Genomic DNA, 26,115 nt, shown 5'->3' on the forward strand with positions numbered 1-26,115 from the left:
TTTTTTATGAATCATTTATAATTAATCGATTCTAAATTGTTATTTTTAGCTATTATAGGTGTCGACCAATGATCACAAGAGGATTTTACAATAATCATTAATCGGATTGGCTCCCCACCCAAAGTAGGCGGTATCATGTAATATTCGACTTCCTCAGTACAGTCTCTTGTTCCGCCATTCCTTAATTTGGCGAGATCACTTCCTGAGACGAAACAGGACACTTGCACCTTTCTTCTTCTCTTATTTTCCTTATTTTTGTAGGAGCGATTGACATTTTATCCAATGGTTAAATCTATTTAACAATTATTCCACGTGCGCGCGTTGGACATGTATTAACAGATAGCGCTAATCAACTTTGGCGTTGCCTTTGTGGTTTCATAACGCCCTTGTTATTATAAACGAAAACCGAAACCGTGTAAAGAACGCCTCGGGCATTCAGCGTTTCAGCAGCTGTACAGCTTCCTAGGAGGTCAGTGAAGCAAACTAAAGTGCACTGTAAAAGAGGCTTTACCCACTTTCCACAACACCTAATTTAATTGTTGTGGGCAAATGAAAGAAGTTTGAAGATCAATTACACGCTTCTTACTTCTTTCCAATTGTAGCAACTTCAACTCCAAACTTTTACTGTTTCCTGTATAAAATACTAATACGAATTAATATAAATGTAATGTACAAATGTACGTTGCTAACTGATTAATATTGAGGGCTTAATTCTGCACTTTGGAAACATTGCTAATTGCGTTTCTCGAAACACACTTTTCTGTCCACAGCACATGATTTATGACCTGTTACGTCTACTGAAGATATTGACCACTGTTATCTGACAAAATAGCGAAATGGCCCCGAGCTCCTCCTTGGGAAACTCCCTTTCAAAGTATATACGTTGGTGTGACGCCCACTTGGGCCGGAACTCTGTATACAAAGGTAGCAGTAACCGTGCACTTTTTTGGTAATGAAAGAAACGAACTCAATTTATTTGCATTTTCATTCCATATAATTAACCTAACCACGCTGCAGTGAGCGAAGTATTTTCGCAGAGTAATCAAGGCCTGCGTCAAACCTATTTTACCTCTTGTTTACTTCTATTGTAAACAGCCCTCGAATTTAAATTAAATGAAGTTCATTTTTTTGTGCAATTTCTGACGCTCCACGTTATCTTTAATATAAATTTTTTACGGGGCCCCTTTGTTTTCTTTATGATATGCGCCCACCCTGAAAGCAGAACCTTTCATGTGGAAAGAGAGATTCTGCTAGCAGAGTGTTGAAACGGACATCGCAGGAACATAATACTCATAGAACAGACTGTCAATCGACCAATTCGGACTTAAATTTTTCTGAAAGTCGTGATCGTTTAATTTTATGACTGATACCTTTAATTATCACGGATGATGTCGGATTTGTTTATCACATCAGTGATAGCGTAAATAAGGGTCTATGTACGCACATGTACAGATGGAGAATAAACCTAAACATTAATTAGGCATGACTAGTAGATAAAAAAATTTCCGCTTAATTAAGCAATGCCTCGTGCGTTGGAGTGTTCCGCTGTAGCCAGGGATTAGGGCAAACAAACAAGTTCATTTCTTTAAGAACAACCTCGGTGATACTGACGTTCCGGACACAGGCAAGCTAAAAGCTCCTTCTTACTAGCTGTCAGAACTCTTCATGATGTGTTTAGCAAGCCTGATCGGATGCTTTGCACTACTGATTCTAATTTCGTGTGCAGGTATGTTTAAACTTTATCTTTGTACTAAGCAAGAAAATTGTTAACACTCGGTAGCTATCCGTTTATCGGATGATGGCCGTGGTTCCTGAATTAAAGTCGCAGAACTGTCGCCAGTTCAGGTCTCTTTTAAAGTCATCCCAAGTTCGTATTTATTATTTCATTACCATCGGAATGGATCGGTTTGCTATTAACAAATAGATTCCATTTTGCCGTGGGTCTGTACTCTGGTAACGCACAGATGACGTCAAAACGTGGTGAGAACAAAGAATGTTTTAATACAGTCAGTCTAATTTTTTATTGCAGAAAGTCGCCGAGATGTACACGGACATTTCATGTCGGCATATTACGGAAAAACCGTATCAACATTGATTGGCTCTTCCGCGAAGTTCACCTGGACCTTCTTTGGTGACGGCGTTTATGCTATTCAATTCAGTAACAGAAACGGAACAATACTATCACTAGACAGACATGGTAACCCATTGCCACAAGAATCTGCATCTGCCTACGCTAACCGTGTCAGTGGAAATCTTAATCGCATTGGTAACGTGTTTGCATTTGGCGACTTATTCTCTGGCCAAGCAACATTCACTATTGATAACATTACAAAAGATGATGAAAAACTTTACAGCTGCAAGTTAAAGATTCGGTACAGCTATTATCGTCGAGCAGAGATACATGACCTGGTGTACTTGTCTGTTGAAGGTGGGCATAACAAGCTGAACTCTTACAATACTACACATTGTCTAGTACTAATTCTATTTTTCAGTAAAATGAGTGAGCGCTTAGGGTCGGTGATTGCGATGATAACCACCAATATCTGCCTCCATATTTTTCTTGAATATTAAAGGACCATGGTACTATTGCATAACTATAAACATTGGTTTCACTGCTTTTACTTTCTCAGAATCTCCCACTATCATCTACCCAACTGTAGCATATGCAAGTTACAATGAGGGGAGTGCAGTAAACCTCAGTTGCTTAGCGAGAGGCAAACCAGACCCAGATGTGAGGTGGATCCATAACGGTCAAGTAAAGAGTTCTGGATCTAGAGAAGCTCATCTTTCATTTGCTAAAATTAGCAAAAATGATGCCGGTATATACACATGTAAGGCGAAAAGCACTACAGGAAAGAAAAAGAAAGAGCTGGATCTTGCGGTTAACTGTAAGTAGATCAAAGGTAATGGATTATTTTAATGAGAGTTTACGACTTATTTTTCATGACCTTTTCTTTGTGCCTTTGTCAACGGTTTTACTCCGAAGGAGAGCTCGAGGTTTAAACTCTGTGAAGATGGCCTTTGGTAGAAATTGTCTTTCTTTGACCTGATTAATTAAAAGAGATCCACGTCAAAACCAAGATTGTGGATTAACCTCCTTTAGCAATGCCAAAAATCGCAAGTACGCGACAATAAGACTTAAGGTTAAGTATTGAAAAAGTTCAAATCTCCCTGTACATAGTAGGGTAAACTGAGGCAACTTGCAAATAGGTAGTTACAAGATTATCTGATACAACAGAGCTCAATTTAATTTATTACCGAGCTCGAGCAATAAGAAAATTAAGAAAATTACAAGAGTAGTTTGAACTGGAATATTAATTGATACTCATTTCTTTTCTTTTTTGTGATCGGGAGGTGACGCGAGACATGATTTCACTTTCAAGAACGGGCAGTTCTTTTTTAACTTTGCAGAGTGTGTTTATTCTCTGAAAAAATCATCCGCATTGTTCTACAGACAAAGCTACCATACGAAACATTACCTCATCCACATCCAGATCTTGCATTGGCCAAACAGTTACATTGAAGTGTGTGTCAGACGGTTTTCCTACACCAACTATCGCCTGGATTACTCCGGATGGAAAAGAAATAAGCAAAGTTACATCCAGAGAAAACACAGTGACTGTTATGATGAAGGGCGATCACGATTTTGGATTTTACACCTGCAAAGCTGAGAATGGCTTCGGTGCGGCTGTTTCACGAACATTACAGCTGCAACAAATAAAAAGTAAGTATTCCTTTCAAATCCCTAAACTGGTGTTTAAAATTGCGTCATTAAGTATTTACAGAAAACCAAATAAGCAGCCAACAAATATACTAAATTTGGCATCATAGTTAATCAAGTAACACTTGGACGCCCAGCTGGGGCACCTCTCTAAGGGTTTTTTCCTTTTCGTGACTATTTCAAGATAATTTGGCGTCAACATCCGAAGATTTCGACAACTGTACAATCATCTCGTAGACACTTTCCGTAAGGTCTGATGGCAACCAGTTACTATGGAAACGAAATAACACGACATAAGTGGCATGAGGTTAAGCGATATCATTTTTTAATACAAACTCGTGTTTTTCACCTCTTTTGGTGATTAAAATAAGAAATGCGTTTTGATGAAAGTGGTGAATCGTTTAATTATATTACATTTAACATCGTTTATTATATCATCATTCTTTCCAAACGTTTTGTCTCATTAGCTGCACCCAAGACGACGGGAAAACAGTCAAGGGTCAAAGTTGAGGGTATGCTATACAAGTTGTCATAGCTCTCATTCTACTTAAGATAATGTACAGGTTGCAATTGTTTCTTTTTCACATGTTATACCCAAACGTTTTCTGTTTTTGTAGTTTCAGGAAAGATGCCTTTTTTACACTCATGTAACTATCCCTGGCTTGTTGAGCCATGGGCACGTATCGGCTAGTACGACGAAGTTATGTTTGGGTTTCTTGTTTCTTTGAGAAATACCTTAACTTGTTTACCATGTAATCACATTACTTTGTTATTCAAATCACTGATGATTGCATTCTAATGGAATCTACCTGAATGTAATTTTGGATGGTCAAAAGTGACTTAAAACTACTTATGCATTGGCGCAGTAGTCAGAGTTGGTCTAAGTCTTCCTTTTTGTATTTTTACAGAAGCTTGATTGAAGGAATTCGTAATTCTTGGGCACAATTTTTGTCTCAACGAAAGACTTCCTGATAATAACAGTACTAATCCCTCAGAACTTAACTGAGGTCACTAAGTGCGCATGCCTTGAAGGACGATGTCAGTCTTTCTCCGAAGGCTACTCATGACCAAGCTAAGAATCGAAAGGGGTGATCCCTGGGAATATTTATGTCTTACTACAAAATGTACTCTCCGTTTTTACCTTGCTCGTTGAGAGCAAAAAAAAAAAAAAAAAAGAAAAAAAGCAAGAAACAAAAACAAAACTTTCTAACAGTGTAAAAGCAAAGAAACTCTAACTTGACTGCTTCTATTGCAGGTTTTTTGTTGGGCAAGGAAATAAGTTTCCACGTTGCGTACATCACTGTCATAGTTTTCATTAGCCTGCTGTTCATAATAAATATTGTTCTGTTATGGAAAAGACTCCGTCGGTTAGGTAAGCAGCTACGATCTAAATAAATTTAAAACATTAAGCTTCAGCCGTTGAAGGGAAGCCTCCAGTACGCCTACGTTCACTTTTAATGGGTAAAGGAGTTTATGCCTTTGAAATAGGAACGTTAGAAGTGGCTGAACTAGAGAGCAAACTTCAGTCTTTAATTTCCCCGCGAGCCTCTCACCATTTGGTCCACACAAACTAACGTCTGCTTCCTTAGATTAGTGGTATTCTATATATGGCTTCATAAAATCGAAAATGGTGGCGCGGGGAAATTTAAAAAGGGAAGATAATATTACCCAGATTTTTGTGCACTTTTTTTTTTAAATTAAGATATTATTTTCAACAGCTTAACGTCAGCATGTTGTTAGAAAATTACTCATAACGTTATACAAAGAGGCAACAATAATCAGAATATTTTTTTCAAACAAACTGTTGTTCTTTTTCCTAAGAAAGCGAAGACGATAACGACATCAAACTTAACAACTGAAAGTCGTTTCTTTTTTGTCTTCTATTATTTGGTTCTGATAAAAATCGTTAAAAATTGAATATTCATTAACTTTAAACTACTTCCTTTTTTTCAGAGACTCCTGAGTCAAGACAGTAAGTACTGAGAATTTATTATTTACTTTAGTGAAGGCCATTCTAAATCCAGAGATCCTTTCGACTGATAACTTGAGTTAGTGTTTTATCTAGTTTAAGAATGATAATAAATGTTTGAGTCCGAGACGGAAAGATTAGCTTGGAATTTTTTTTTTTCAGGTATTAAAATATTCTAAATACTTATTTCTTATAAAATCAACATAACACTTGCTACAATATGCCATGTTACTTTTGTGTTTTTAAAAAAAATGCTACTTTTGTGGCCCAAACCTGTGCTGATGTGGTACAAATGATGAGTTGGCTGGAAGTCCGCGCCCATTTGTTATTTATTTGTTTTCATTGTTTGCATCAACAACAAGTGCCCTTTACAAGTTAGATGCCACGTTTCAATTGAATACATTTCCAGTTTGTCTCTCCTAGTTAGGAAGTTAAATTTCAAGTCAGACAATCTGTATTAACGTGTTTAATATCATGAATGATAAACACTTTTCTATACATTAAAATCTTCTCTAGTTTCAGTGCTAATTAAAAATCGATCTATTAATAGTCTTATTCTATGCTTCAGGAACACCGAATGCCGGGAGCTTGTGGCCATGGTAAGTAAATGTTAATTCAGGCCTTATACACTTTATATCTCTGAGTCAGATGACTTGTTCATTTTGTATTTATATTATTTTACAATGACAATTTACATTACACAGTACAGGTGCTAACTGGGTATAGATATGATCTACTTTTTCGTCGGCTTTGGTTCACAACATCATGTTATTGCTAGTAAAAAAGTAGATGTAGATGTAAAGCAACATCAATACAGTCAAACCTTGCACGCACCTACTTTACGGACTTAAAGGGGATTTATCACGGGGATTTTCACCTTTTATCGTGAAAATGGTGCAACAACACCTTCACTTGGTTACAAGATAAATCTAGAACATCAAGAGAAAGAAATAAACTGAATTCTTGAAAGGAACAACTCATGACCTGCTCTTGTGTATTTTGGAAAGGAAAATCCGAGAACTTGAAAACAGTTAGCTTAACTTCTTTCAAGTTGCAGTCCATTCTAACCTAGTCCATCTGTGGCCAGAGACACTCATCGATAGCCTTAATACACCGGGGTGATAATCTACATCAAATTTGAGCAATAATGTAAGGTTTCTGTTGATAACTAAACGTTTTGGAGTTTTTTTTTTATATATAAAATCAAATTCCCGTGATACTTCCCCTTTAATGCCCTTTAATGGCTACTCTGAACGAGGCCCGATCGAGGACCTGGAGCTTAAGTCATTACGTCTAGTTGTCCAATGCATGGAAGTTTAACGAGTTCAGTTGGATAAATGAACTTTGAGTTCTGTTAGGTTCATTGTTTTGCCTACACTTGCTGTGATTGCTTAGAGTTCTTACTTTGATTTTGGTTTGACCACAGTTGAATACCGTTGCCTTTATTTTGTTACGAGATTACGAAAGTGAACGAATCTGGTCCCACTGCTCGGAAGTCAAGCAGGTGATCAGGGCAGACAAGTTCGGTCATAATTATTGGCCAGGTCCCATCGTATGGGATATGTCTTGCTTACTGTTTCCGTTAATTTCCTTTTTCCATTGATATCAGATCCCAATAGCAGAAGACGTGAACACTAACCCGCAGCCTTCAAGTGTGCAGCGAAACGATACCGCCCCCATTTATGCAAACCCGCGGAGTGCAGATTACATGCCACTTCATCCCTCAACAAGAAGCTGGGAAATCAATCGCGGACAAGTCGATGTTATTAAGGTCATCGGTAAAGGAGCTTTCTCCGAAGTTGCCAAGGCAACAGTATGGAACTTACGGGGTAACCAGGAATATGTTACTGTGGCGGCGAAAATGCTAAAAGGTGTGAAGTTGTTGTTGTTGTTGTTTTTATCAGTGTGGTTTGTTAGAGGAAATAATGACTTGTAATTCGTTTTCTATAGAAAAAGCTCCGGAGTCTGATAGGAAGGACCTATTATCAGAGCTTGAGTTGATGAAAAAGCTGAAACCTCATCCACACGTGATCAAGCTGATTGGATGTGTCACCGAGAGCGGTAATGAAAACTCTATTTTCCTTTTATTTATAGATAAATATATGTCTACAAGGCTTCCTCAGTGACAGAAATTGAACTAGACCTGGATCGGAGAAAAATTAATGACGGACTGCTCCATTTACAACAACAACAACAACAACAACAGAAAAGGTTGCTGAGAGACGTCTGTATTTAAAGAATGCAAGGAGGTCAAATGAAAGAAGAAGCGGCAAGAGTATTTACTTAAGAAAAGTACTAACATCTAAATATCTTTATTCCTGTTATTGCATGTCCAGAAGTTTTTCGTGAATTGGTATTGTCTAATATTTGTAAACTGACTCTCCTTGTTATGACGGTCAAAAACAACAACAACAAAACGTCATGCCCTTAAAAAATGTCAGGTCTATACACAAACATTAATCCAATTAGGACAGTGTCAAGTTAAAAGAAACTAACAACAACAACACCTACTACCATGGCTTTTAAATACCACGCCAAGCTACCATGGCTTTTAAATGCATTTCCGGACACGCCCCCAAATATCTGACGTCATAATTCATTACCCGCGAGCAAGTTACCAAGCGTCAATGCTCCCAACCCATGAGAAATAAGAACACAACAATGATATGTGGGGTAAGGGGTTGGGAATGAAGTACTCCAATAGCAGGCCAGTGGAACTAAATGCCATCAATAACTGAATCACTAATCTGGCTTGGTAAGGGGGGTCAAAGCCCCCTCCTCTCCGGGGATGTAGGTCACAAACCCCTGGGAGAGGTTCCTAATCCTCTTCGGGGCTGCAGTCACAATACCCCAAAAGAGGTCCTTACTCCCTTTCAGGGCTGCAGGTCACAATACCCTGAAAAGGTCCCTACTCCCCCTCAGGGCTGCAGGTCACAATACCCTGAGAGAGGTACCTAGTCCTAAGGGAGTTTAGACTCATGGTTACCATGGTAACCCATCAATTCTGTGAGTCTATGGGGCCAAGAGTGCCTGTAAGGGAGCACTTCATCCCAGCCCAAAGTTTATTTGTGTATTTTGATTAGACAAATCTAAATTGTAGACTAACTCCTTACTACAATTATGTAGTCCTTGGGATTAGACAAGGCTTATCAGTTCATTCAGTGTCTTTGATGCATATAAACTGAATAAAATTAATACCAACAGCATTGGTTGCTAACAGTAACAAAAATAGCTCATAACTGGAACCTGTCGTATAAAGAGATAGCAATACATATTGCTGTGTATCTGAAAATTAGAAACATGTACATTGGCTGTACATAGGAAAGCTAGTCAATGATCCGGTAACGTGGGGGCCAAGGCCCAGCTTAGCAGCTTAAGTAAGATATATTATAACTATTCATAAATTCATAGGCATTGGGTAATACTAGGGTTAATTTGTGTGTGACATGCTTAAACCATAGGGTGGGGGGGGGGGGGGGAAACACGTCGTAGAACAAGTTAAGACAACTACAGTTTGCTAGCTCGCAGCGAAGGAACGAATGAACACAGAGCTCGTGCTCGATGTCTGAGGATTGATTGACAGTGAAGTACCAGCCGATTCTGATTGGCTCAGCGTACAGTTTGCGTTACTAATGCATGTGATCCCGATAAACTATGGACTGTGAAACCCTACCCCCTACCTTAAAGCATGTCATACAACCAGCACGTAATCTCTCATGGTTGTCCCATTAACTTAAATTTATGAGGACATAAATTGGTCTTACAACTAGGAGTGGCCAAAAGCTTGATTTACCTCATTTTAAAACAGCCTCAGGACAAAGGACATTTTATTACAGAACTGATGGACTTGGGAACAATTTAGACTCCCTTTTAAGATCAAGCCGTTCGGTTCAAGTTTTTAAACGTATCTTAAAGAATAAGCTTTTGGACAATTTTGTAAATACTTCCTGAACTTCATTTATTTTTAGTAGTTTTCTCGATTATAAAGTTTAGGTAAGGTTGTGAATGTTTTCTTAAATTTGATTAGTTTTGATTGTGTAGTTATTAGTAACTTTAGTATTTAAATAATTGTTCCTGAAAAGCCCCATTGGGGAGGTAACAATAAAGTATGTATGTATATAACAACAGAAAAAATCCCTTTGCTTTATTGGTGGTTTTCATTCTTGTTTTACGCAGAACCGATGTTGGTCCTTATTGAGTATGTACCATTTGGTGACCTGCTGGGACACTTGAGGAAGAGCCGAGGACTGAACGACACGTACTTTAGGAACCCGGATATAAAACCGCAGACGAATCTGACCGCAGAACAGTTGATGAAATTCGCATGGCAGATTGCTGATGGAATGTGTTATTTGTCGTCAAAAAAGGTTTCCTTGAAGTTTTCTGTAATCGACTAACAAAAATGTCATGCAATCTTGACTGTTTCAGACATTTTGATGCCTTGGGTGGGAGAGCGTTTTTCTCGCGCTTGCGTAGTAGGATTTGAGACAACAACAGACTTTGACAAGAACCCGACGCTGCGCACGTAAAGCCTCTAGAACCCAGGATAACATCTTGGTGTCGCAATTTCTATATTTATCGAATCGTAATCGCACATTCACCAAACGTGAAGTGATAGAAGAATTAAAAATATCTATTCCATTGTGCCACTTGACGAACCAATGGAAACAGCAGTACAGAGCAGGACTAGAACTACAGATAGAATAAAATTGATTAGGTTGCTCAAATGCTAGAAATATGCAGTATTTTTTTTCTCCTAGAATACTTTACACTAAAGCACCTAGCCATTAAGGCAACAGAAGCTATATTATATGAAAAACAACTTTAACCTGAAAAAGTAAAAAAAAAAATGTAACATTACCACCTACACTTATTCATTGGCTTAATTCTTCCAGATAATCCATCGCGACTTAGCGGCGAGAAATGTTCTTGTTGGTGAAGGAGAGAAATGTAAGGTGACAGATTTTGGGATGGCAAGGAATGCAAACCAGGATGATATTTACACCAGAAAAACTCGGGTGAGTGAAAAGAAAATGGTATGGCTCGTGATCAATTGTCATTTACACCATCGGGGTGAATTAATAAGATTTCAGCACATTGTCACTTATTTTAACAACATTAGTGACATATTATACTGATCAACGTTTTTGCTTTTATCCACTGAACCAAAAGGCGAGCGGGAAAACGAAGCAGTTCAGTTTGTAAAAACGCAGTTAAACCCATTTCTCTCTGAACTGGTCTTTTGTTCATGCAAAAAAATCCCAGATCTTTCGTTACCTAAAAAGAACCGCTGAAATAGGAAAAAGTTTATTGTTTTGAAATCTTCGTTCTGTTTCATGATAGTCATGCAATGTTGTTTAATTTCTTTTAAAGGGTCGCCTGCCTGTAAAGTGGACTGCTTATGAGGCTTTGTTGTATGGAATATACACAACGCAAAGTGACGTGTAAGTAACGTGAAGGGATGACGTGCACTGTTTATGTTAGGCTCTGTACATGTAAAGTTCAACATTCGAACCTGGCCTATCAGTACCATTTCTCTGGTGCTCGTGTGTACTCACTATTAGAACCGTAGACTATGTAGCCTGATCAATGAGAAAACAACGGGACACTATCCGGAGTGTTTTAGTTGCCAAATATTCAGACCTAAAGTTTCGACATGCTAAGCATTACTACTACACGATCGCGCTGCCATAGAACTGCCTTTATTAAGTAGTAACTTCCGCTCTGCATTCTGCTTTTCCAGTTGGAGTTATGGTATTCTGCTCTACGAACTTTTCACCGTGGGTAAGTTGAGTTGTAGCTGTTTGGTAAAGTTATCCGCGATTTATTTCTAATTCAATTGATAACAGGACAATGAAAATCGATAAACTCCAATCTTCTGCAATTCGATCGAGTAACTTATTTAATGTTAATAACATTTATGATTTAGGTGGATCTCCATATCCCAATATAAATGCTCGACAAATTGTTGGGAAACTTAAAGAAGGATACAGAATGCGGAAACCAAGTCACGTGGATGATAAACTGTAAGTAAATTTGTGTTGTCAGTGCCAATAGGAATTAAATTATACCGTTTGAAAGTCTAACATTTCCAATATGACTCGAAAATAAGGGGGATTAAATCAAACCGAGTTATAGTTTCGTCCGATGTGTAAACCTGAGTGGAAATTTCATCGGTAGATCGGATGGAGAAACTATTAGGAAGTCTATGAGCCTTTTGTTTGGAAATGTTTTAAGTGTGACAAATGGCTCCCCAAAGGGAAGCTCACTGTATATGATGTAGTACTGACTTCAAGTACATACGTGTAGCAACGATCCAGATAATTTACTTCTAGCTAAATATTAGTCATCAGTGGTCCCGGCAAAAATATCTTTGATTTAGTGAAATTGTTATCATATGTCATTAATCACAGTTTTGTTTAATAGATACCACGTGATGCTGGAATGCTGGGAAGAGCAGCCAACTGATCGACCCACGTTTGAAAAGCTGAAAAAGACAATGAAGCAAATGCAGAGAAACAGCAAGGTTAGAAGACTGTCAAATCCCAACTGTTATCAATTAAGAAAACTTAATTCCCTGCTGTCGACGAAAAACTGTGAAATCCAAATGAATTTAGTTTACGAGGAGCGTTGAGCCAGTTGGTTGACTTGTATGGAACATATATCGGAAAAAGAAAATATGAATTTGGGAAGATGGCGTGATGCAGAAGTAAGAGCACTCGCCTCCATCTATTGAAGCCCGGGGTTCAATTCTTGGAGTTGAGTGAAGTTGGCTGTTGGTACTTCGCTTTTCCTCGTCCACAAAAATTCATGTTCGACCATGTAACAGTCTCCCGTATTACTAACACATTCGTGCTTGGCTATAATATATGAGACTATAATAAAATGCTTTTTATCTATTAATTATACAATGTTCCATCTCAACAGACGTACGTCAACCTCAGTCAGTACGATAACAGATTGTATGCCAATGTTAATGATCTGACAGATGGCGAATGATTGGTGAACCTTATGCAGAGATAAGAAGAAACCTTTAAGTAATCATTGCATCGTGTCGTGATAAACTCCTTGTTATTGTTAGAATTAGGGATGGACCGTTATTTTTTTGGAGGGTAAGGGGGATGAAATCTTTTTTCAAGACAACTTTTTTTCTGTGTCGTTGTCTATGCAAATATTGTTTTTTGTCTCGGCTGCATCTTCCTTCTGACAATTTTGTTTTGTGTAAACAATTTATTTGGTCTCTTTTGCTTTTGCAAACATTTCTTTTTCCAAGTTTTTCATCTCTACCCTCCATTGACTATTGTTTTATAACTACCATACATATATGACCAATTCAATGTTATCTTTTTGCTAGAGTTAATGGTTTAGGGGTCTCATTAGGAAGTTGCATAACCGTATCCCATAAAGTTTGGCCTGAATGTCTGATATGATTGTATTCGAAAACCCCAAGCTTGATATCGCAGATACTCGGTTCTCAATAAATCGTGAATTTAAAATATTATAAAATTGGCGCTGTTAAGAGAGTTTAAAACGACGTTTTAGCAATGCTGCCTTCTTTAGGGTAGTCTACAAAACTATACCCTAACCCTAACCCTAACCCTAACTATGGTATAGTTTTGTACCCTGAAGAAGGTAGCATTGCCGAAACATCACTTTAAACTCTCTTAACAGCGTCAATTTTATAATATTTTAAATTCACATTTATTAACTACGCTGCGCAGTATTACAATCTCAGGTAAATCTTGCCCCTGTAATTACTTCCATTTAAATATTCGGCGTATTCCTATAAAATACAGTGTAATGGCACCTTAACATTTCTACAGTCATCATTATTCTTATATTCTTAGTACTGTATGATATCTTTCTGTTAGTTGTGAAGAAACCATTTAAAAATGGTCATGAAGCGTTCCGTAGTTTCCACATATATGTGAAATATGCAAGCAAACCACTATTAGAATAAAAGTTTAATAAAATTACTACTTTACATAAGTATTCTTCTGTACAGTTCATTTTCCCCTGCCGTTACATTTTTCCACGTAATGTAACAATGATCATGATAATGATAATGATAAAGGTCCACAACTACTGAGGCTTAATGCGTTGACAATATTTGAATGGAAATTAAAGAAATCATAAGCTAAAACTAAACTATTATATCCATAATGTCTACAATGAAAAAAAAAAAAAAAAGAAAGAAACAGTACGTAAAAGTCTAAAAGCTTAACAATTTAAAAGTATATGTCTCTAAGTGCGCTTTAATAAACTTTAGCACGGTAGTATCTGCTTGTTCATTAATGCTGTTGCGAACGGATAATTGCAAGCGCTTTTTATCTATATTTCTACCCGATGTGTATAACGTGCATCAGCCTTTAAGAATTTTTAAAGAGAAGGTGAAAGCCTGCAGCTTGCTGGATCATCAAAAAGAAAATGTATTTAATTTTTTCTCTGATAACCAGTATGGCTTGTAAGCTGTTTCCTGGGAGTTTGTGCTGGTTAAAGTTACACTGGGATGGATACATTGACCCACAGTTTAACCAAGACGAATTTTTTTTTAGATCTATATTTCAACGAAGTTAACAATAAACAAATACAGATCTGACAGAGGTAGCTGATGTTTATTCCATTACGGGGTAAAATACAGATTGAGTATTATTGAGCATTTATTATAACGTAACGCACATTTCCAAGACTGAACAACGTTGGGATGTGGGTTACAAAGTCTGTGCTTTTAACGTTACTTCTTTTCTGTATATGGCAAATGTAAATCTAATTTTAAACATTTATGCCTAGGGAATCGGATATGTATTAATATTAAACCTACGATGCTGAAAACTGTCTTATGTACTATGGAGGAGTTCATCAAAACAGTTATTTATTATTTTCATAGCTCAAAGTCAAGCTAAAACAGCTTTATGGCCCAATCCTTATAAGGACCCCTATAAGCGGTGGTTAACGATGTTATGCAACTGGTTGTTTTTCCAAGAAAGCGGCTGGGGCGGACTAGGTCGGCATCTTGGAATTAAATTTGCATTTCGCCTTTTATTATCCGTCATGTCTCTGCCTTTCGCTTATTCTTCTTGATATCTCTGGAACAGACGCACAGCATCAAGAAAGGACACATGATGAATACCATAACAGCTTTACTTCTTGCAGCAATCGTTCAGCAAGGTAAGACAGTACTACATACAGCTTCTGAACGAAGTAAACAAGCTTAGCTGGAGTCATTCAGCCGAAACCTGACTGGATCAAGCTCCTGAAGCTCAACCGCTACCGTTTGTTCAAATATTCACGAGCAAATTATATATTTCAGATGTTTCGGTTTTATACGGTATTTTAATGACACGTCTCGTTTAAAGAAGAAATTGAAAACTTCAGTATTTCTCAGAGTTTAATACATTATCATGCAGGTAATTACACACGCAAAAATCAGTCTGGAATAAAAATATGGGCGGAAAAGCATTCCTTTCATTTTAAAAGGTAAACCAGTTCGTTCGTCGCTTACAAAAGACGAAGATTTTCTTCGCTCGTTTCGCAAGAGTAAAAAATTAAAGAGTCTTGGTTGACACGAACGGATAACCTCGGTGGCACCGTCGGTGGTGCAACATAAACAGTGCATGTTGAAACATACGTTAGATCCATCCGATTAATACAAAAGAAGATTTTTGTACCAAAATGGACGAAGAGAACCCAAAATGACATGTATGTTTGGTCTTAGATCCGTACAAATGCTAAAGAGTGAATATATGTGAACATTCATTCAGGACGTAACATGTCGATAATTTCGATAGTCGATAAAACTCGATCGTTGTCGATCGATTTCGATACTAATTAATCGACAAATATCGGAATTCGATAAAAGTCGATCACATAGTTTCTTGTGATTATCGACTTTGATCGATTTTGATCGACAAGTATCGAAATTAAAAAATCCGATGTTTGGCGAGAGACAAAGCAGTGTCGTAAGGAACGCACACGCTTATTTGTCAGTTATTTGTGCATCATGTATGACAATAGCAGATAATAGAAATGAAAGGTGTAGTTGAACTTGCCTGTTGTTCCCTTGAATCTTTTTTTGTTTTTGTTTTATTGAACTTTATTCAAGTCATTTGCCATACGGATTTCATTTTGGGCTGTTTACACTTCCATAACATTTCCTTCAGTTGAAAATCTAGTGATTATCGACTTTTATCGACAAATTCAACTCGCTCTTGTGATTATCGACTTTTATCGACAAATTCAACTTGTCAATCGACAATTATTGACAAATATCGAGTATTATCGACTTATCGACTACGTTTTCGATGATCGACTTTGATCGACATGTTACGTCCTGATTCATTGCTTTCTTTAATCGCTTGCAAGCCAAGGCCTGATGTTTGTTTGTCATCTATCTTTAGAGATGACCTTTTGTAAAGGCTGCTGTGTTTGTGGTTTCGTTTCAGTTCCATATAAGTAATGCAATAAAACGGTACGTATATTTCTCAAGACGGCAGTTTTTCCTGCAACAATGACATAAAGTTGTGACATTTAACTTGCAGCTATTTTTAGAAGGTTCAGGTCCAAGTGTTATATCTCCCTTCATCGCTTCCTTCTTAGAATTTATATATGATTGAACGTACTCTTTGCCGTAAGTTGGGTTGAAAACTTTTATATGAAGTTTTTAAAACTGGCTCCCAGCAGGGACACGTTGGAAGATTTATCTGAATCATAGATAAATTAATAAAAAGCAAGCCATGGTGCGCAGCATAATTAGAAAATTACTGCTGAAGGGTTTATAGGAAAAAATTTCACCATCAAAATACGAAAGAGCTATTAGATAAACTGAAAAAAGGCTTATGTCTGCAAATATGAAAAAGCATAAAAATAAAGAGATAAAGACAGACAAAAATCAGCTGAGCTACTCAATTTCTCTCGATAAAAACAGAACATGTCTCATCACTGATAGCATACATGCATGCACTTCACGTGATCTACTTTCCGAGAATTCATTTCAAGTTCACTTATATGAACTGATGACATAATCTGTGTAACAAAATTATTTACTGTAGCCTGGAATAACAAGGCTCAAAAAAGCAAGAAGAAGTAAAACAATCTCCCTTTTTTAAAAGAAAACATCCTGGGCCGGTGTTCTTACAAACTAAGTAATTAATTCACACTACAACTTACTTTAACTCTTCCTCATCTTTAAAAGTTCCTTCCTTTCCAAGAATTTGAAAGAATTTTATTATTCATGATCGTTATTACTCAATCCAGGAAAACAATTTCCTCCTTTCAAAAGCAATTTTCAAGAATACTTCCCTAGTCCTAATTTTTGTAACGTACGACAACGAAGTTTTGCAGTTGGAGAAGTAATAAATGTTGTTATGTTGTCCAAGAAATGACTGACTATGATTGTACGCATGACTGTGCGTGCTGGCACGATCAAAATAATCCAAAGAAACATAAACATTACTGTCAGCTGGAATTTGCGTTTCAAAGCGTTTCGCGCTCTTACGCAAGAAAACGACATCTAACAATCTTATTGTTTATATTATACTCCTGGCATTCATTAATGAAAGCTACAAGCCATTGCGCCCTTTAAAAGAAGTTAGGATTTTAAGACGAAGCAACGCGTACTTCCAGTTTCTCCTCTTTTTTAGCCTCCCTACCACAGTACAGCAATTAGGTTAACTGTCGATTGTTCCTGCACTGTTACATTTTGCTGCAGGATTAGTGTTCTTGCACTGTTTACTGTCCCTTAAGTAGTATAGATGCCATTTGGCAAAACCTTCGCAAATGCCGTCAACATCTACGTTGATTAAGACGAACTTAGATACTTTGACGTAATTATAAATAGTGATTGAATTCCCTTTAATTTATCCTTCGAGAATGAGGCCAGTTGTGGATACATTTTGATAGGGTTGCATGAATGCTAGGCTGAGAACAATAGTTTTAGCGTTGTAATATGTAAACAGTTCACTGATGAAAAGGCCTTTGTCTGTTAATCAGCATACAATACAGATGCCTTCGTTTTATGATTGAGGTTTGCTGGTGAAGTGTGACCTGAATCATTAACTATGAAATATACTGCAGCGGTGGATTTAGCAGTGTGCCCCCTCCCTCTCCTACTATTTTTTTTAGACCAAAACGGAGACCAGTAGGGCCGACGCACTGGTATATTTCGTTATACGAAAAAAGGCAAATCGGCCTTCGAGAGCGCATCGCCCGCCCCCTCCCTCCCTCATGTACCTGAATTGCTGGATCCGATAATGCACTGCAACCACCTACAGTGATATATTGTTCACTGTTGATATAATAAAGTACATCTTTGATTTAGTTTTATTGTTCAATGACCAAAGAGAAACCGTGTTGCTTTGCTTTGGCGGGAAATTGTATCATGGCATAAGGCATAATGTTAAAGGTTCACATGATGGGATAAATTCGCGGGGGTAATGCATCAAACGTATACTATATAGTTCTTAATTCCCTATATCGAGCTGAATAACACAAAGTCAATGCCAACCTTAATCACCTATACTGCAAGTGTTCAGTCCAGTTCTTTAAACACAGACTTTAATTGTGTCGTTCATTTGTTTCTTCTCATTTGAAACCTAATCGTGGCATGCTTTAACTCTTAGGCTGGGGTCGTGAAATTTTTAGAGTATCTCCAGACCCTGTAATAGCATTTGAAGGATCAGATGTTCTCTTTCAATGGAACTTAAGAGAAAATTTAACAACACAACCAGATTTCGTAGGACTTGTATTTGGCATTTGGAGAAACGGTTACGTGGCGACATACTTTACTACAGTAACAAGAAATGAACAAGTTATTCCGAACCCAGACCTAAAGGATGAGGCGCCGCAGTTTGCTGGCCGTGTGCAGTGGAGAGGAGACCTGTCCAAGTCCCTCGTGGTTTTTCAGATATCCACTGTTAGCTCTAAAGATCAAATGGACTATGTGCTTCTTTTAAAGTTTGCTCCCTACGGAAATTCTTTGTCTGATTCAGTCAGTCTTAAAGTGGAAGGTAAGAAATCAACTCGAGGCCTCAAACTAATCAAATTCAATCATATCCAACGTTACTGTACGATGTTTTACTTGGTGCAAAGTGGATTGATCCCCCCCCCCCCCCCAGTTGCAACTTAACATCGGTCAACCTTCTTGACCAGCATCATCTTTTATTCGTTCCAACGACGTTTTACGGTATTTTGCGCGCTTGAACGAGTCAGACGAGTCTTTGTTCAGACGCTCAATGCAATTCTTTCATAATTTATGCTTTAGTATTTCTCTTGTGAAATAGAAATCTAATCGATACAAATTGCATTAAGTGAAGGCAGGTTTCTATATATCCACAGTCTCTGACCGAATAAGTACCCTCGGATATTCTACAAAACCCCTTGATGTTTGGTATTTTTTGCGAGCATTAATTAACCTTATGGCCTCAGTGTTGCGTGGCAGTGTATTCTCTGTATGATAAATTATGTTATATATGTTTAGAAATCTTATCCTAATTTAATTTTGCATTATTTAATTCTTCGCTTTACAAGAGGTGAGATCCATGATTACAGCGCTACCATTACTACTTAAACCAACGACACAAAGCAAAAATGTCACTTTCCATTGTGACTTTCACGTAGACGAAGACGATGAATCTCTTTTCGAAGGCGTTGCAGTTGGTGTTTGGGAAAGAGGTGGAATTTCATTGACGCTTATGACCGTTACCAGCAACTATAACATTGTTATAAATCCAAGGCTCTATCAGGAAGGCCCAGAGTACAGTCAGAGAGTCTATGGATACCTCTCCACCAACAACACCAACAATTCTTCAAGACTAATTGTTGAGCTAGCAGATATGACAGAATCTGGTGATAGATCTTATGGATGTAGCATGTACTTTGGTCCTTTCCGAGAACCACTTGGTTCGTCACTTAGTATAGACGTAAAAGGTAAGAAAACGTGATAAAATTGTACAATGCTCAGTTTCCACTTTGCCTGAGGCACGCCTATAGAGAATAATGGTGTCTGGCCGGTTTCTGTTCTTTATTTGAATAAAATGTAGTATTTCAGTTGAGAAGGGCTACAAACATGATTATTGGTTTGTTTCGTTTTGATTTTTGTTTTTCTTGAAAAGTAAAAAGGGATGGTTGATCAAATCCAGAAGTTGTGAGTTCGATTCCCGCCGAGGTGGAGGATTTTTTTCTTTGCCTCGTGTGGTTTCCTATTTCCCTACTCGGGCTAACATTCCGTAAGAAATTCATGAGTTAAGCTTAGCACTTTAACATACACTGCAGAGTTGAGTCTCTAATCCATCGTTTGTTTATAAAATTTATATAGTTTGTGGTGCGGCAATGTTACTTATTAAAAAAAAAAACACCTCTCTGGCTTTGCTTATTTCTACAAACAGGTTTTATTTGAACAACGTAATGTCTTGACTTGTCACAGTAAATGGCAACTTGACTATGTTCTGTTTTTACTATTACATTCTAGATTCAACTAACAGCAACAGATTGCCTTTGGAAACTAATTATACCCACGAGACGAGCGAAGTACGTGTTGGAAAAGACATATTTCTATCCTGTCCTGTGTTAACAGAGGTTATTGAACTGGACGGTACGTTCAAAACCTTATTTTGGTCTTATTGCACCTCCAAGACTTGCACTTCTGAAGGCACAACGTGGATGTGGATGGCTGGAATGAACCAAAAGCGAATCACAGAAGTGACACACAAAGATCCTTATAAGGACCGTTTGAACTTGACCAGTAATGGGACTCTGGTGTTATCAAATGTGCGAATTAGTGACAGCACGGTCTACAGATGTACTGAACAGAGAGTAAACGTTACATCGCCAAGATATTACTTCGTCACCCTTGTAGTCAACGCAACTGGTAAGAGATTTGTTTTCAGTTAGTGTCGCTTCATAATTCCGCCAAAAAATCCGAATATAAGCCCATCCGAAAACAACCTTACACAAAACAAGCCCCCCCCCCCCTCCCCGCACCCAAAACGTTATCCGATAATGCACCCTGTCTACTTCAAACTGTTATAAGTAGCTATTAGTCTTTTTTTTTATTATTTTGAAGCCCAACCTAATCCGAAACTGTATGTGGGTCATTTCTTCCGATAATAAACTGCCTCGAAAAAACAATTCCAAGGCCTTTCACAAAAATAAAAAAAAAAAAATGCTCCTGGAATTTTACAATATTGTAGGCTCCGATTGACTCATGTTTGGTTTATCAACAGAGTTGATAATTAAAGGAAAATTGGCCACTTTAAAGAGATTCGATTACGGTGGCAAATTACCTTAATTATCGACTCTGTTGAAAAACCAAACATTCGTTTCTACTCCCCACCGAAGCAACACCGCAGTTTCTTTAGAAACTAACCCCCTTATCCGATTGACTTAGCCTGCAAGTAGTTTTTTTTGGACAGTGGGGCGAGAGAGCCCCGGGGAGGGCACTCCCAAATATGGGCTATATAGGTACGTGCCGCGAGATAGGGTATGGTTTTTGAGGTTCTCAGTCCTTAAATAGGGTATCATTTTTTCCTCATTTAGCAACGCGTTCCTGGATTAGTCCTCAGATAGGGTACCTAAATTGTATCAGTTAAATTGAAGCTTGTAAGCGCCACATTTTACGAAAAAGAAATGGCTTTTTAAAACTGAAGTGTCCGCTGAAGTATTAGAAAAGCGATGTTCATAGAGATTTGCGTTTATCCGTGCACATTAGCTGTTGTTTGGGTCCCTTGAATAGGGTGTCATTTTTCAGGTTCGGTCCTTAAAAAGGGTATCCGTCTTCCCTTCCTTTACCCTTAAATAGGGTCAGGGTTCGAGAACCTTCGCGGCACACCCCTATCGAAAATTTTCGGGAGTAACCCCCCCCCCCCCCCCCGCGGGGAGAGAGCACAGCAAGACCAAAACGAACAAGAAATGAGAATAGATACCGAGCATCCCCCCTGCTCCTATTCTCTCATTCGATTCTTTCCCTTTTAGTTAGTGTATGATTTGACGTCTAACGGTGAATGTAACATGATCGAAATGTGACTACTACAGAAAACACGAAATATGTTGTGTGTTCAAGCGGTACTAAATTACTGATATATAATAAACCGAAGCTATACTGAGTGAGTGGCTCCGTTTTATGTCTCCATGTTCCTTATGTTTAATTTGCTGCGCGGAAAACACAAATGCACATTAGTTAGAGATCAGTCTTGATCCGAAAAAGTTGCCTTCGGGTATCGCATCTCTCTCTCTATATATATTGTAAATACTTCAAAACAGCAGGAGTTATCTTCGAAGTCTTGTTCTGAGTGACACATAACATGTACATAATTGTCTCTTTTTCTTCTCTGTAGCCCCACCTAGAATAACGAAAAGAAGCAAGGAGAAAGTCACCGTGATTGAAGGAAACCCACTCTTCTTGGTTTGTGAAGCTGAGGGCTTTCCTGTACCTATTATTACATGGACAAAGAATGGAAAATTACTACTTGGGAGTCACAATAAAACAAAGTTCATAATCCATGAAACCAGTAAAGAAGACGGCGGAAAATATAAATGTGAGGCTTCTAATACAGCAGGACGAGCAAGCTACACATGCACTGTAGAGGTTATAGGCAAAGGTGAATTTACAAGGTCCCCCTTCCCCCATTTACTCACTCACTCACTCACTCACTCACTCACTCACTCACTCACTCACTCACTCACTCACTCACTCACTCACTCACTCACTCACTCACTCACTCCCTCCCTCCCTCCCTCCCTCCCTCCCTCCCTCACTCACTCACTCACTCACTCACTCACACTCACTCACTCATTCACTCACTCACTCACTCACTCACTCACTCACTCACTCACTCCCTCCCTCCCTTCCTCCCTCCCTCCCTCCCTCACTCACTCACTCACTCACTCACTCACTCACTCACTCACTCACTCACTCACTCACTCACTCACTCACTCACTCACTCACTCACTCACTCACTCACTCACTCACACTCACTCACTCACTCACTCACTCACTCACTCACTCACTCACTCACTCACTCACTCACTCACTCACTCACTCACTCACTCACTCACTCACTCACTCACTCACTCACTCACTCACTCACTCACTCACTCACTCACTCACTCACGCACGCACTCACTCGCTCGCTCGCTCGCTCGCTCACTCACTCACAGTCAATCAGTCAGTCAGTGAGTCTTCGCTATGCAGAAAGCTACAGTCGATATGTTAAGATATTGAACGGCGATGAATCTTAAAAATACGACTACATTTTACACGAAACTGCAGAAACCCAGCAAAAAATTAAGAAAGCTTGTTTAAAGCTCTAGATACAAATAAGAAAGAAATATACAGAAGTGGTTTAAAATTCAGCGACGTAGCTCATCAGAGTGCTGTGGAGATAAAATTGCACACAAGAAAATACAACTCGAATAGTACGGTAGATTTATTGAGAAATCAGGCTCCTAGAAGAAATGATTCAAAAATATTACTAGGAGCTAATGAATAACATTGGAGAAAGAACATGCTTAATTTGTGAATAAATAAATAAATAAATAAATAAATAAATAAATAAATAAATAAATAAATAAATAAATAAATAAATAGAAAATGCATGAGCAACATTTACTACTGTATTGCCATGACTACACGATGGTTTAAGTAGCGAACTCTATTGAAACGTTTGCATAACAGACGCTTCCTTTGCTATAAAATTATTAATTTACGTAAGTTAGCAAATAACGACTACTTGCAAAAATTGTAGGGAAGTACATCCTTGAACGTCCTAGAAATGATAACGGAAATCCTTACTCTAGTCACTATGAATATCTAAACTTGTACCGTTTTTTTTTTCAGGTCGCGATGGTAAGAAGTGGACCACAGGAGGGATTGTGCTATTGACTGTTGATCTTGTAGCTGTGGTGGTTATTGTTACAGTTTGTTTGTGTAAGATACGAAAGAATCAAAGCCCGTACAACAATTACGAAAACGTTTGAAACATTGCACGAGCAAACGCTGTGGACTGGCTTGTTAATCATGCCAGACGTTGCAAACAGTAGAGGTCGCTTCTGATTCTTTTGTATAATAGTCTGTGGCTCTGTTTGACGTTCTGTTTGTACATATTGACAATTTGTAGTATGGAAGAAAAACGCGCAAAGCCCAGGCACAGTGAATTTGTGAATTAGATTTGAAGCTACAATTGGTAGCCGCATGCAGTAACACGCCGCGAACTTTCAGTGCGGGAGCAAAGTGCCTCCTTGAACTTATCATTACGGCAAAATCGGAAGTCATGATTGAAAGTCGTGGTATCAGGAAGAGTAGCATCTAAGTGTATGCCAGAACAGCCGCCCATAACTCCTGGGTAAGCATATGGCTAAATTGCTCAGTGTATATAGACGATCAATCAGGAATAGCACTGAAGTCTTCTCAATGCTGGATAGGATACTCAACAATAACACGAAATGATAAATTTTCATTACTGCATAGCCATTTCACCTTATCTTTAACTCTGGTAATATTTTGTTCCTGTTATTGATAGCGATATTTTATTTTTGGCAAATATTTGGATTTTTTCAGCGACTGCAGCTATAAAACTGAATGTTAGAAAGCACAAAATGCGCAAACATTGCAACTCTAGTTCAGTTCTATATTTTAAATAATGTTTTCATAGCATTCTTTGATCGAGAAGAATAAAAGTTCTTTTCCTCAACATCTGCGCATTTCTTTTGAGAAGAATGAATGTACTTTGTTATTGTGGAACCTTTTTCAATTTTAGTCAGTTACATGGATAGTCACAATAGTGTAAGGCTGTTTATAATTTACACTTAACGTTTGGTCCCGAGAGAAACAGTTTTTTTCCCCGAGAGTCCTGATGTTTCGAGGGAAACATTAGGACTCGAGGGAAAACAAAACTAACTAGTTTCCCAAAGGGACCATCGGTAAGTGCTTTGTTATATATTTACACTTCTCCTTCAACAATCACAGCAAAACAAACAAACGAATAAACAGCTGAGAGGGCAACAACTATATGATCTTCTTTTTTTACCATTAAATTGTAATAAATAAATAAGAACTGTGGAATTGTATCCTGGCCTGGCCGGGGACTTCTTTCCCTTTAACAATCACAGCAAAACAAACAAACAAACAAACAACTGAGAGGGCAACAACTATATGATCTTCTTGTTTTGCCATTAAATTGTAATAAATAAATAAAAACTGCGGAATTGTATCCTGGCCGGGATACATTTGTATTTGATCAGGGGCACGTGACCAAGAATAAACCAATCACAGCGCTCGTTTTGTTGAGTGAAAGTCTAGATATAAACAACAGGTTATGTATTGACCACGTGTTTATCATGATAACATGATAAGGCTGGCTCTGTCGCTGGTTTCATATAGAACTGCTACACCGTGCTGACGAGTTCCAATAAGAACGAAACAGCTGTCCACGGTTGCAGCCCTGTTTTGTCGGTTTCTGTCGGGTTGTTGTCTCGCAAAGTCAACTCTTTCACGTAGTATCAGCCTTGCAGTTTGTGTTACAGTTTATTTTTGGCTGATTAGGTCTCTTGTAGATCCTACGTCAACTGACAGCATTATCGTTCGCGGTCCTTTGCAGTTTTCACGTCTACCTTATCATGATAAGTCAGCAAAGATATTTATGATAGTACGTGGGAGAAAAATATGAAATGTTTAATTTCATTTGAAATATATATACAGTCATTTCAACTAACGTTGTCGGTTGAAAGCATAAAGCTAAAAGACAAGACTGAAAGTTTACGCGGGATTTGTATGAATAAATTCATCAAAATCAGTCATGCCTGGAGAAAACAATAGGTTGTAATTAGCAGTACAATGACCTGCACGTGCAGGGATGATTTTGATGAAATTATTCATAAAAAATAATCCCACAAAACATTGCGGTCTTATCTTTTAGCTTGGTTTTAATCCGACAACGTTAATTGAAATAGCTGTATAAAAAATAGCAAAAGGCTAGATGGTTAAGGCGCTTCAAAAGTTCGCTTTTTGTAAAATTTTATGTAATGTGAAAATTTGGTGTCACGGAGGTAGAACAGCGCTGCTTTACATGTAACTGGAAGGGAATGCAAACAAATTGACCAAATTTACTGGAATTGTGAAGCGAAAAATACCGCCATTTCAACATTCCCCAAATCTTTAGTTGTCGCGAGTGATTTGGTGTATATTTTAGTAATTTATATTTGTTTGAACTGCTCGAAATAGAGTTACAAATTATTACCAGCAGCTTGTGGCATTAAATATAATAATTAAGGGAGCTTAAGCAGTGGCGACGGCAACGGAAACGAAAACATCACCTGAAAATATAACTTTATTTCATTTGTGCTTCTTCGCGATTATTTTAACTCGTTCAACTTCTAGAGAAACTGCGAACTATCCAGGAACCAAATTGGTAGGAGCGGCGTACAAGTTAAGAGA

At 38.0% G+C, this 26,115-nt stretch overlaps 2 protein-coding genes across 4 annotated transcripts; both read left to right on the forward strand.

Moving 5' to 3' along the window:
- Positions 1-27: 27 nt before the first annotated feature.
- LOC146469733 (fibroblast growth factor receptor 2-like) lies at positions 28-13,680 on the forward strand. Its single transcript, XM_085122846.1, has 16 exons — positions 28-1,726; positions 2,030-2,428; positions 2,631-2,888; positions 3,455-3,724; positions 4,189-4,233; positions 4,977-5,093; positions 6,207-6,289; positions 7,300-7,561; positions 7,641-7,751; positions 9,867-10,057; positions 10,586-10,708; positions 11,064-11,134; positions 11,434-11,474; positions 11,620-11,716; positions 12,117-12,216; positions 12,618-13,680. The coding sequence occupies exons 1-16, from the start codon at positions 1,666-1,668 to the stop codon at positions 12,687-12,689; spliced, it is 2,301 nt and encodes a 766-aa protein (XP_084978972.1). The 5' UTR covers positions 28-1,665; the 3' UTR covers positions 12,690-13,680.
- Positions 13,681-14,673: 993 nt separating this feature from the next.
- On the forward strand, positions 14,674-24,373 carry LOC146469734 (uncharacterized). 3 transcript variants are annotated; one of them, XM_085122898.1, is made up of 6 exons: positions 14,674-14,858; positions 18,308-18,694; positions 19,305-19,613; positions 20,155-20,553; positions 22,019-22,282; positions 23,521-24,373. In XM_085122898.1, exons 1-6 carry the CDS (start codon positions 14,810-14,812, stop codon positions 23,658-23,660), a joined length of 1,548 nt encoding a protein of 515 aa, XP_084979024.1. In that variant the 5' UTR covers positions 14,674-14,809; the 3' UTR covers positions 23,661-24,373. The 3 variants fall into 3 exon arrangements, with proteins under 3 accessions (XP_084979024.1, XP_084979023.1, XP_084979025.1); XM_085122897.1 differs by having other exon boundaries at positions 14,675-14,858; positions 19,215-19,613; XM_085122899.1 differs by lacking the exon at positions 19,305-19,613 and having other exon boundaries at positions 14,675-14,858.
- Positions 24,374-26,115: the final 1,742 nt, after the last annotated feature.

The sequence above is a fragment of the Pavona decussata genome, unplaced genomic scaffold (genome assembly GCF_977016875.1).
Source record: "Pavona decussata unplaced genomic scaffold, jaPavDecu1.1 SCAFFOLD_119, whole genome shotgun sequence".
In the NCBI taxonomy this organism is placed as follows: domain Eukaryota; kingdom Metazoa; phylum Cnidaria; class Anthozoa; order Scleractinia; family Agariciidae; genus Pavona; species Pavona decussata.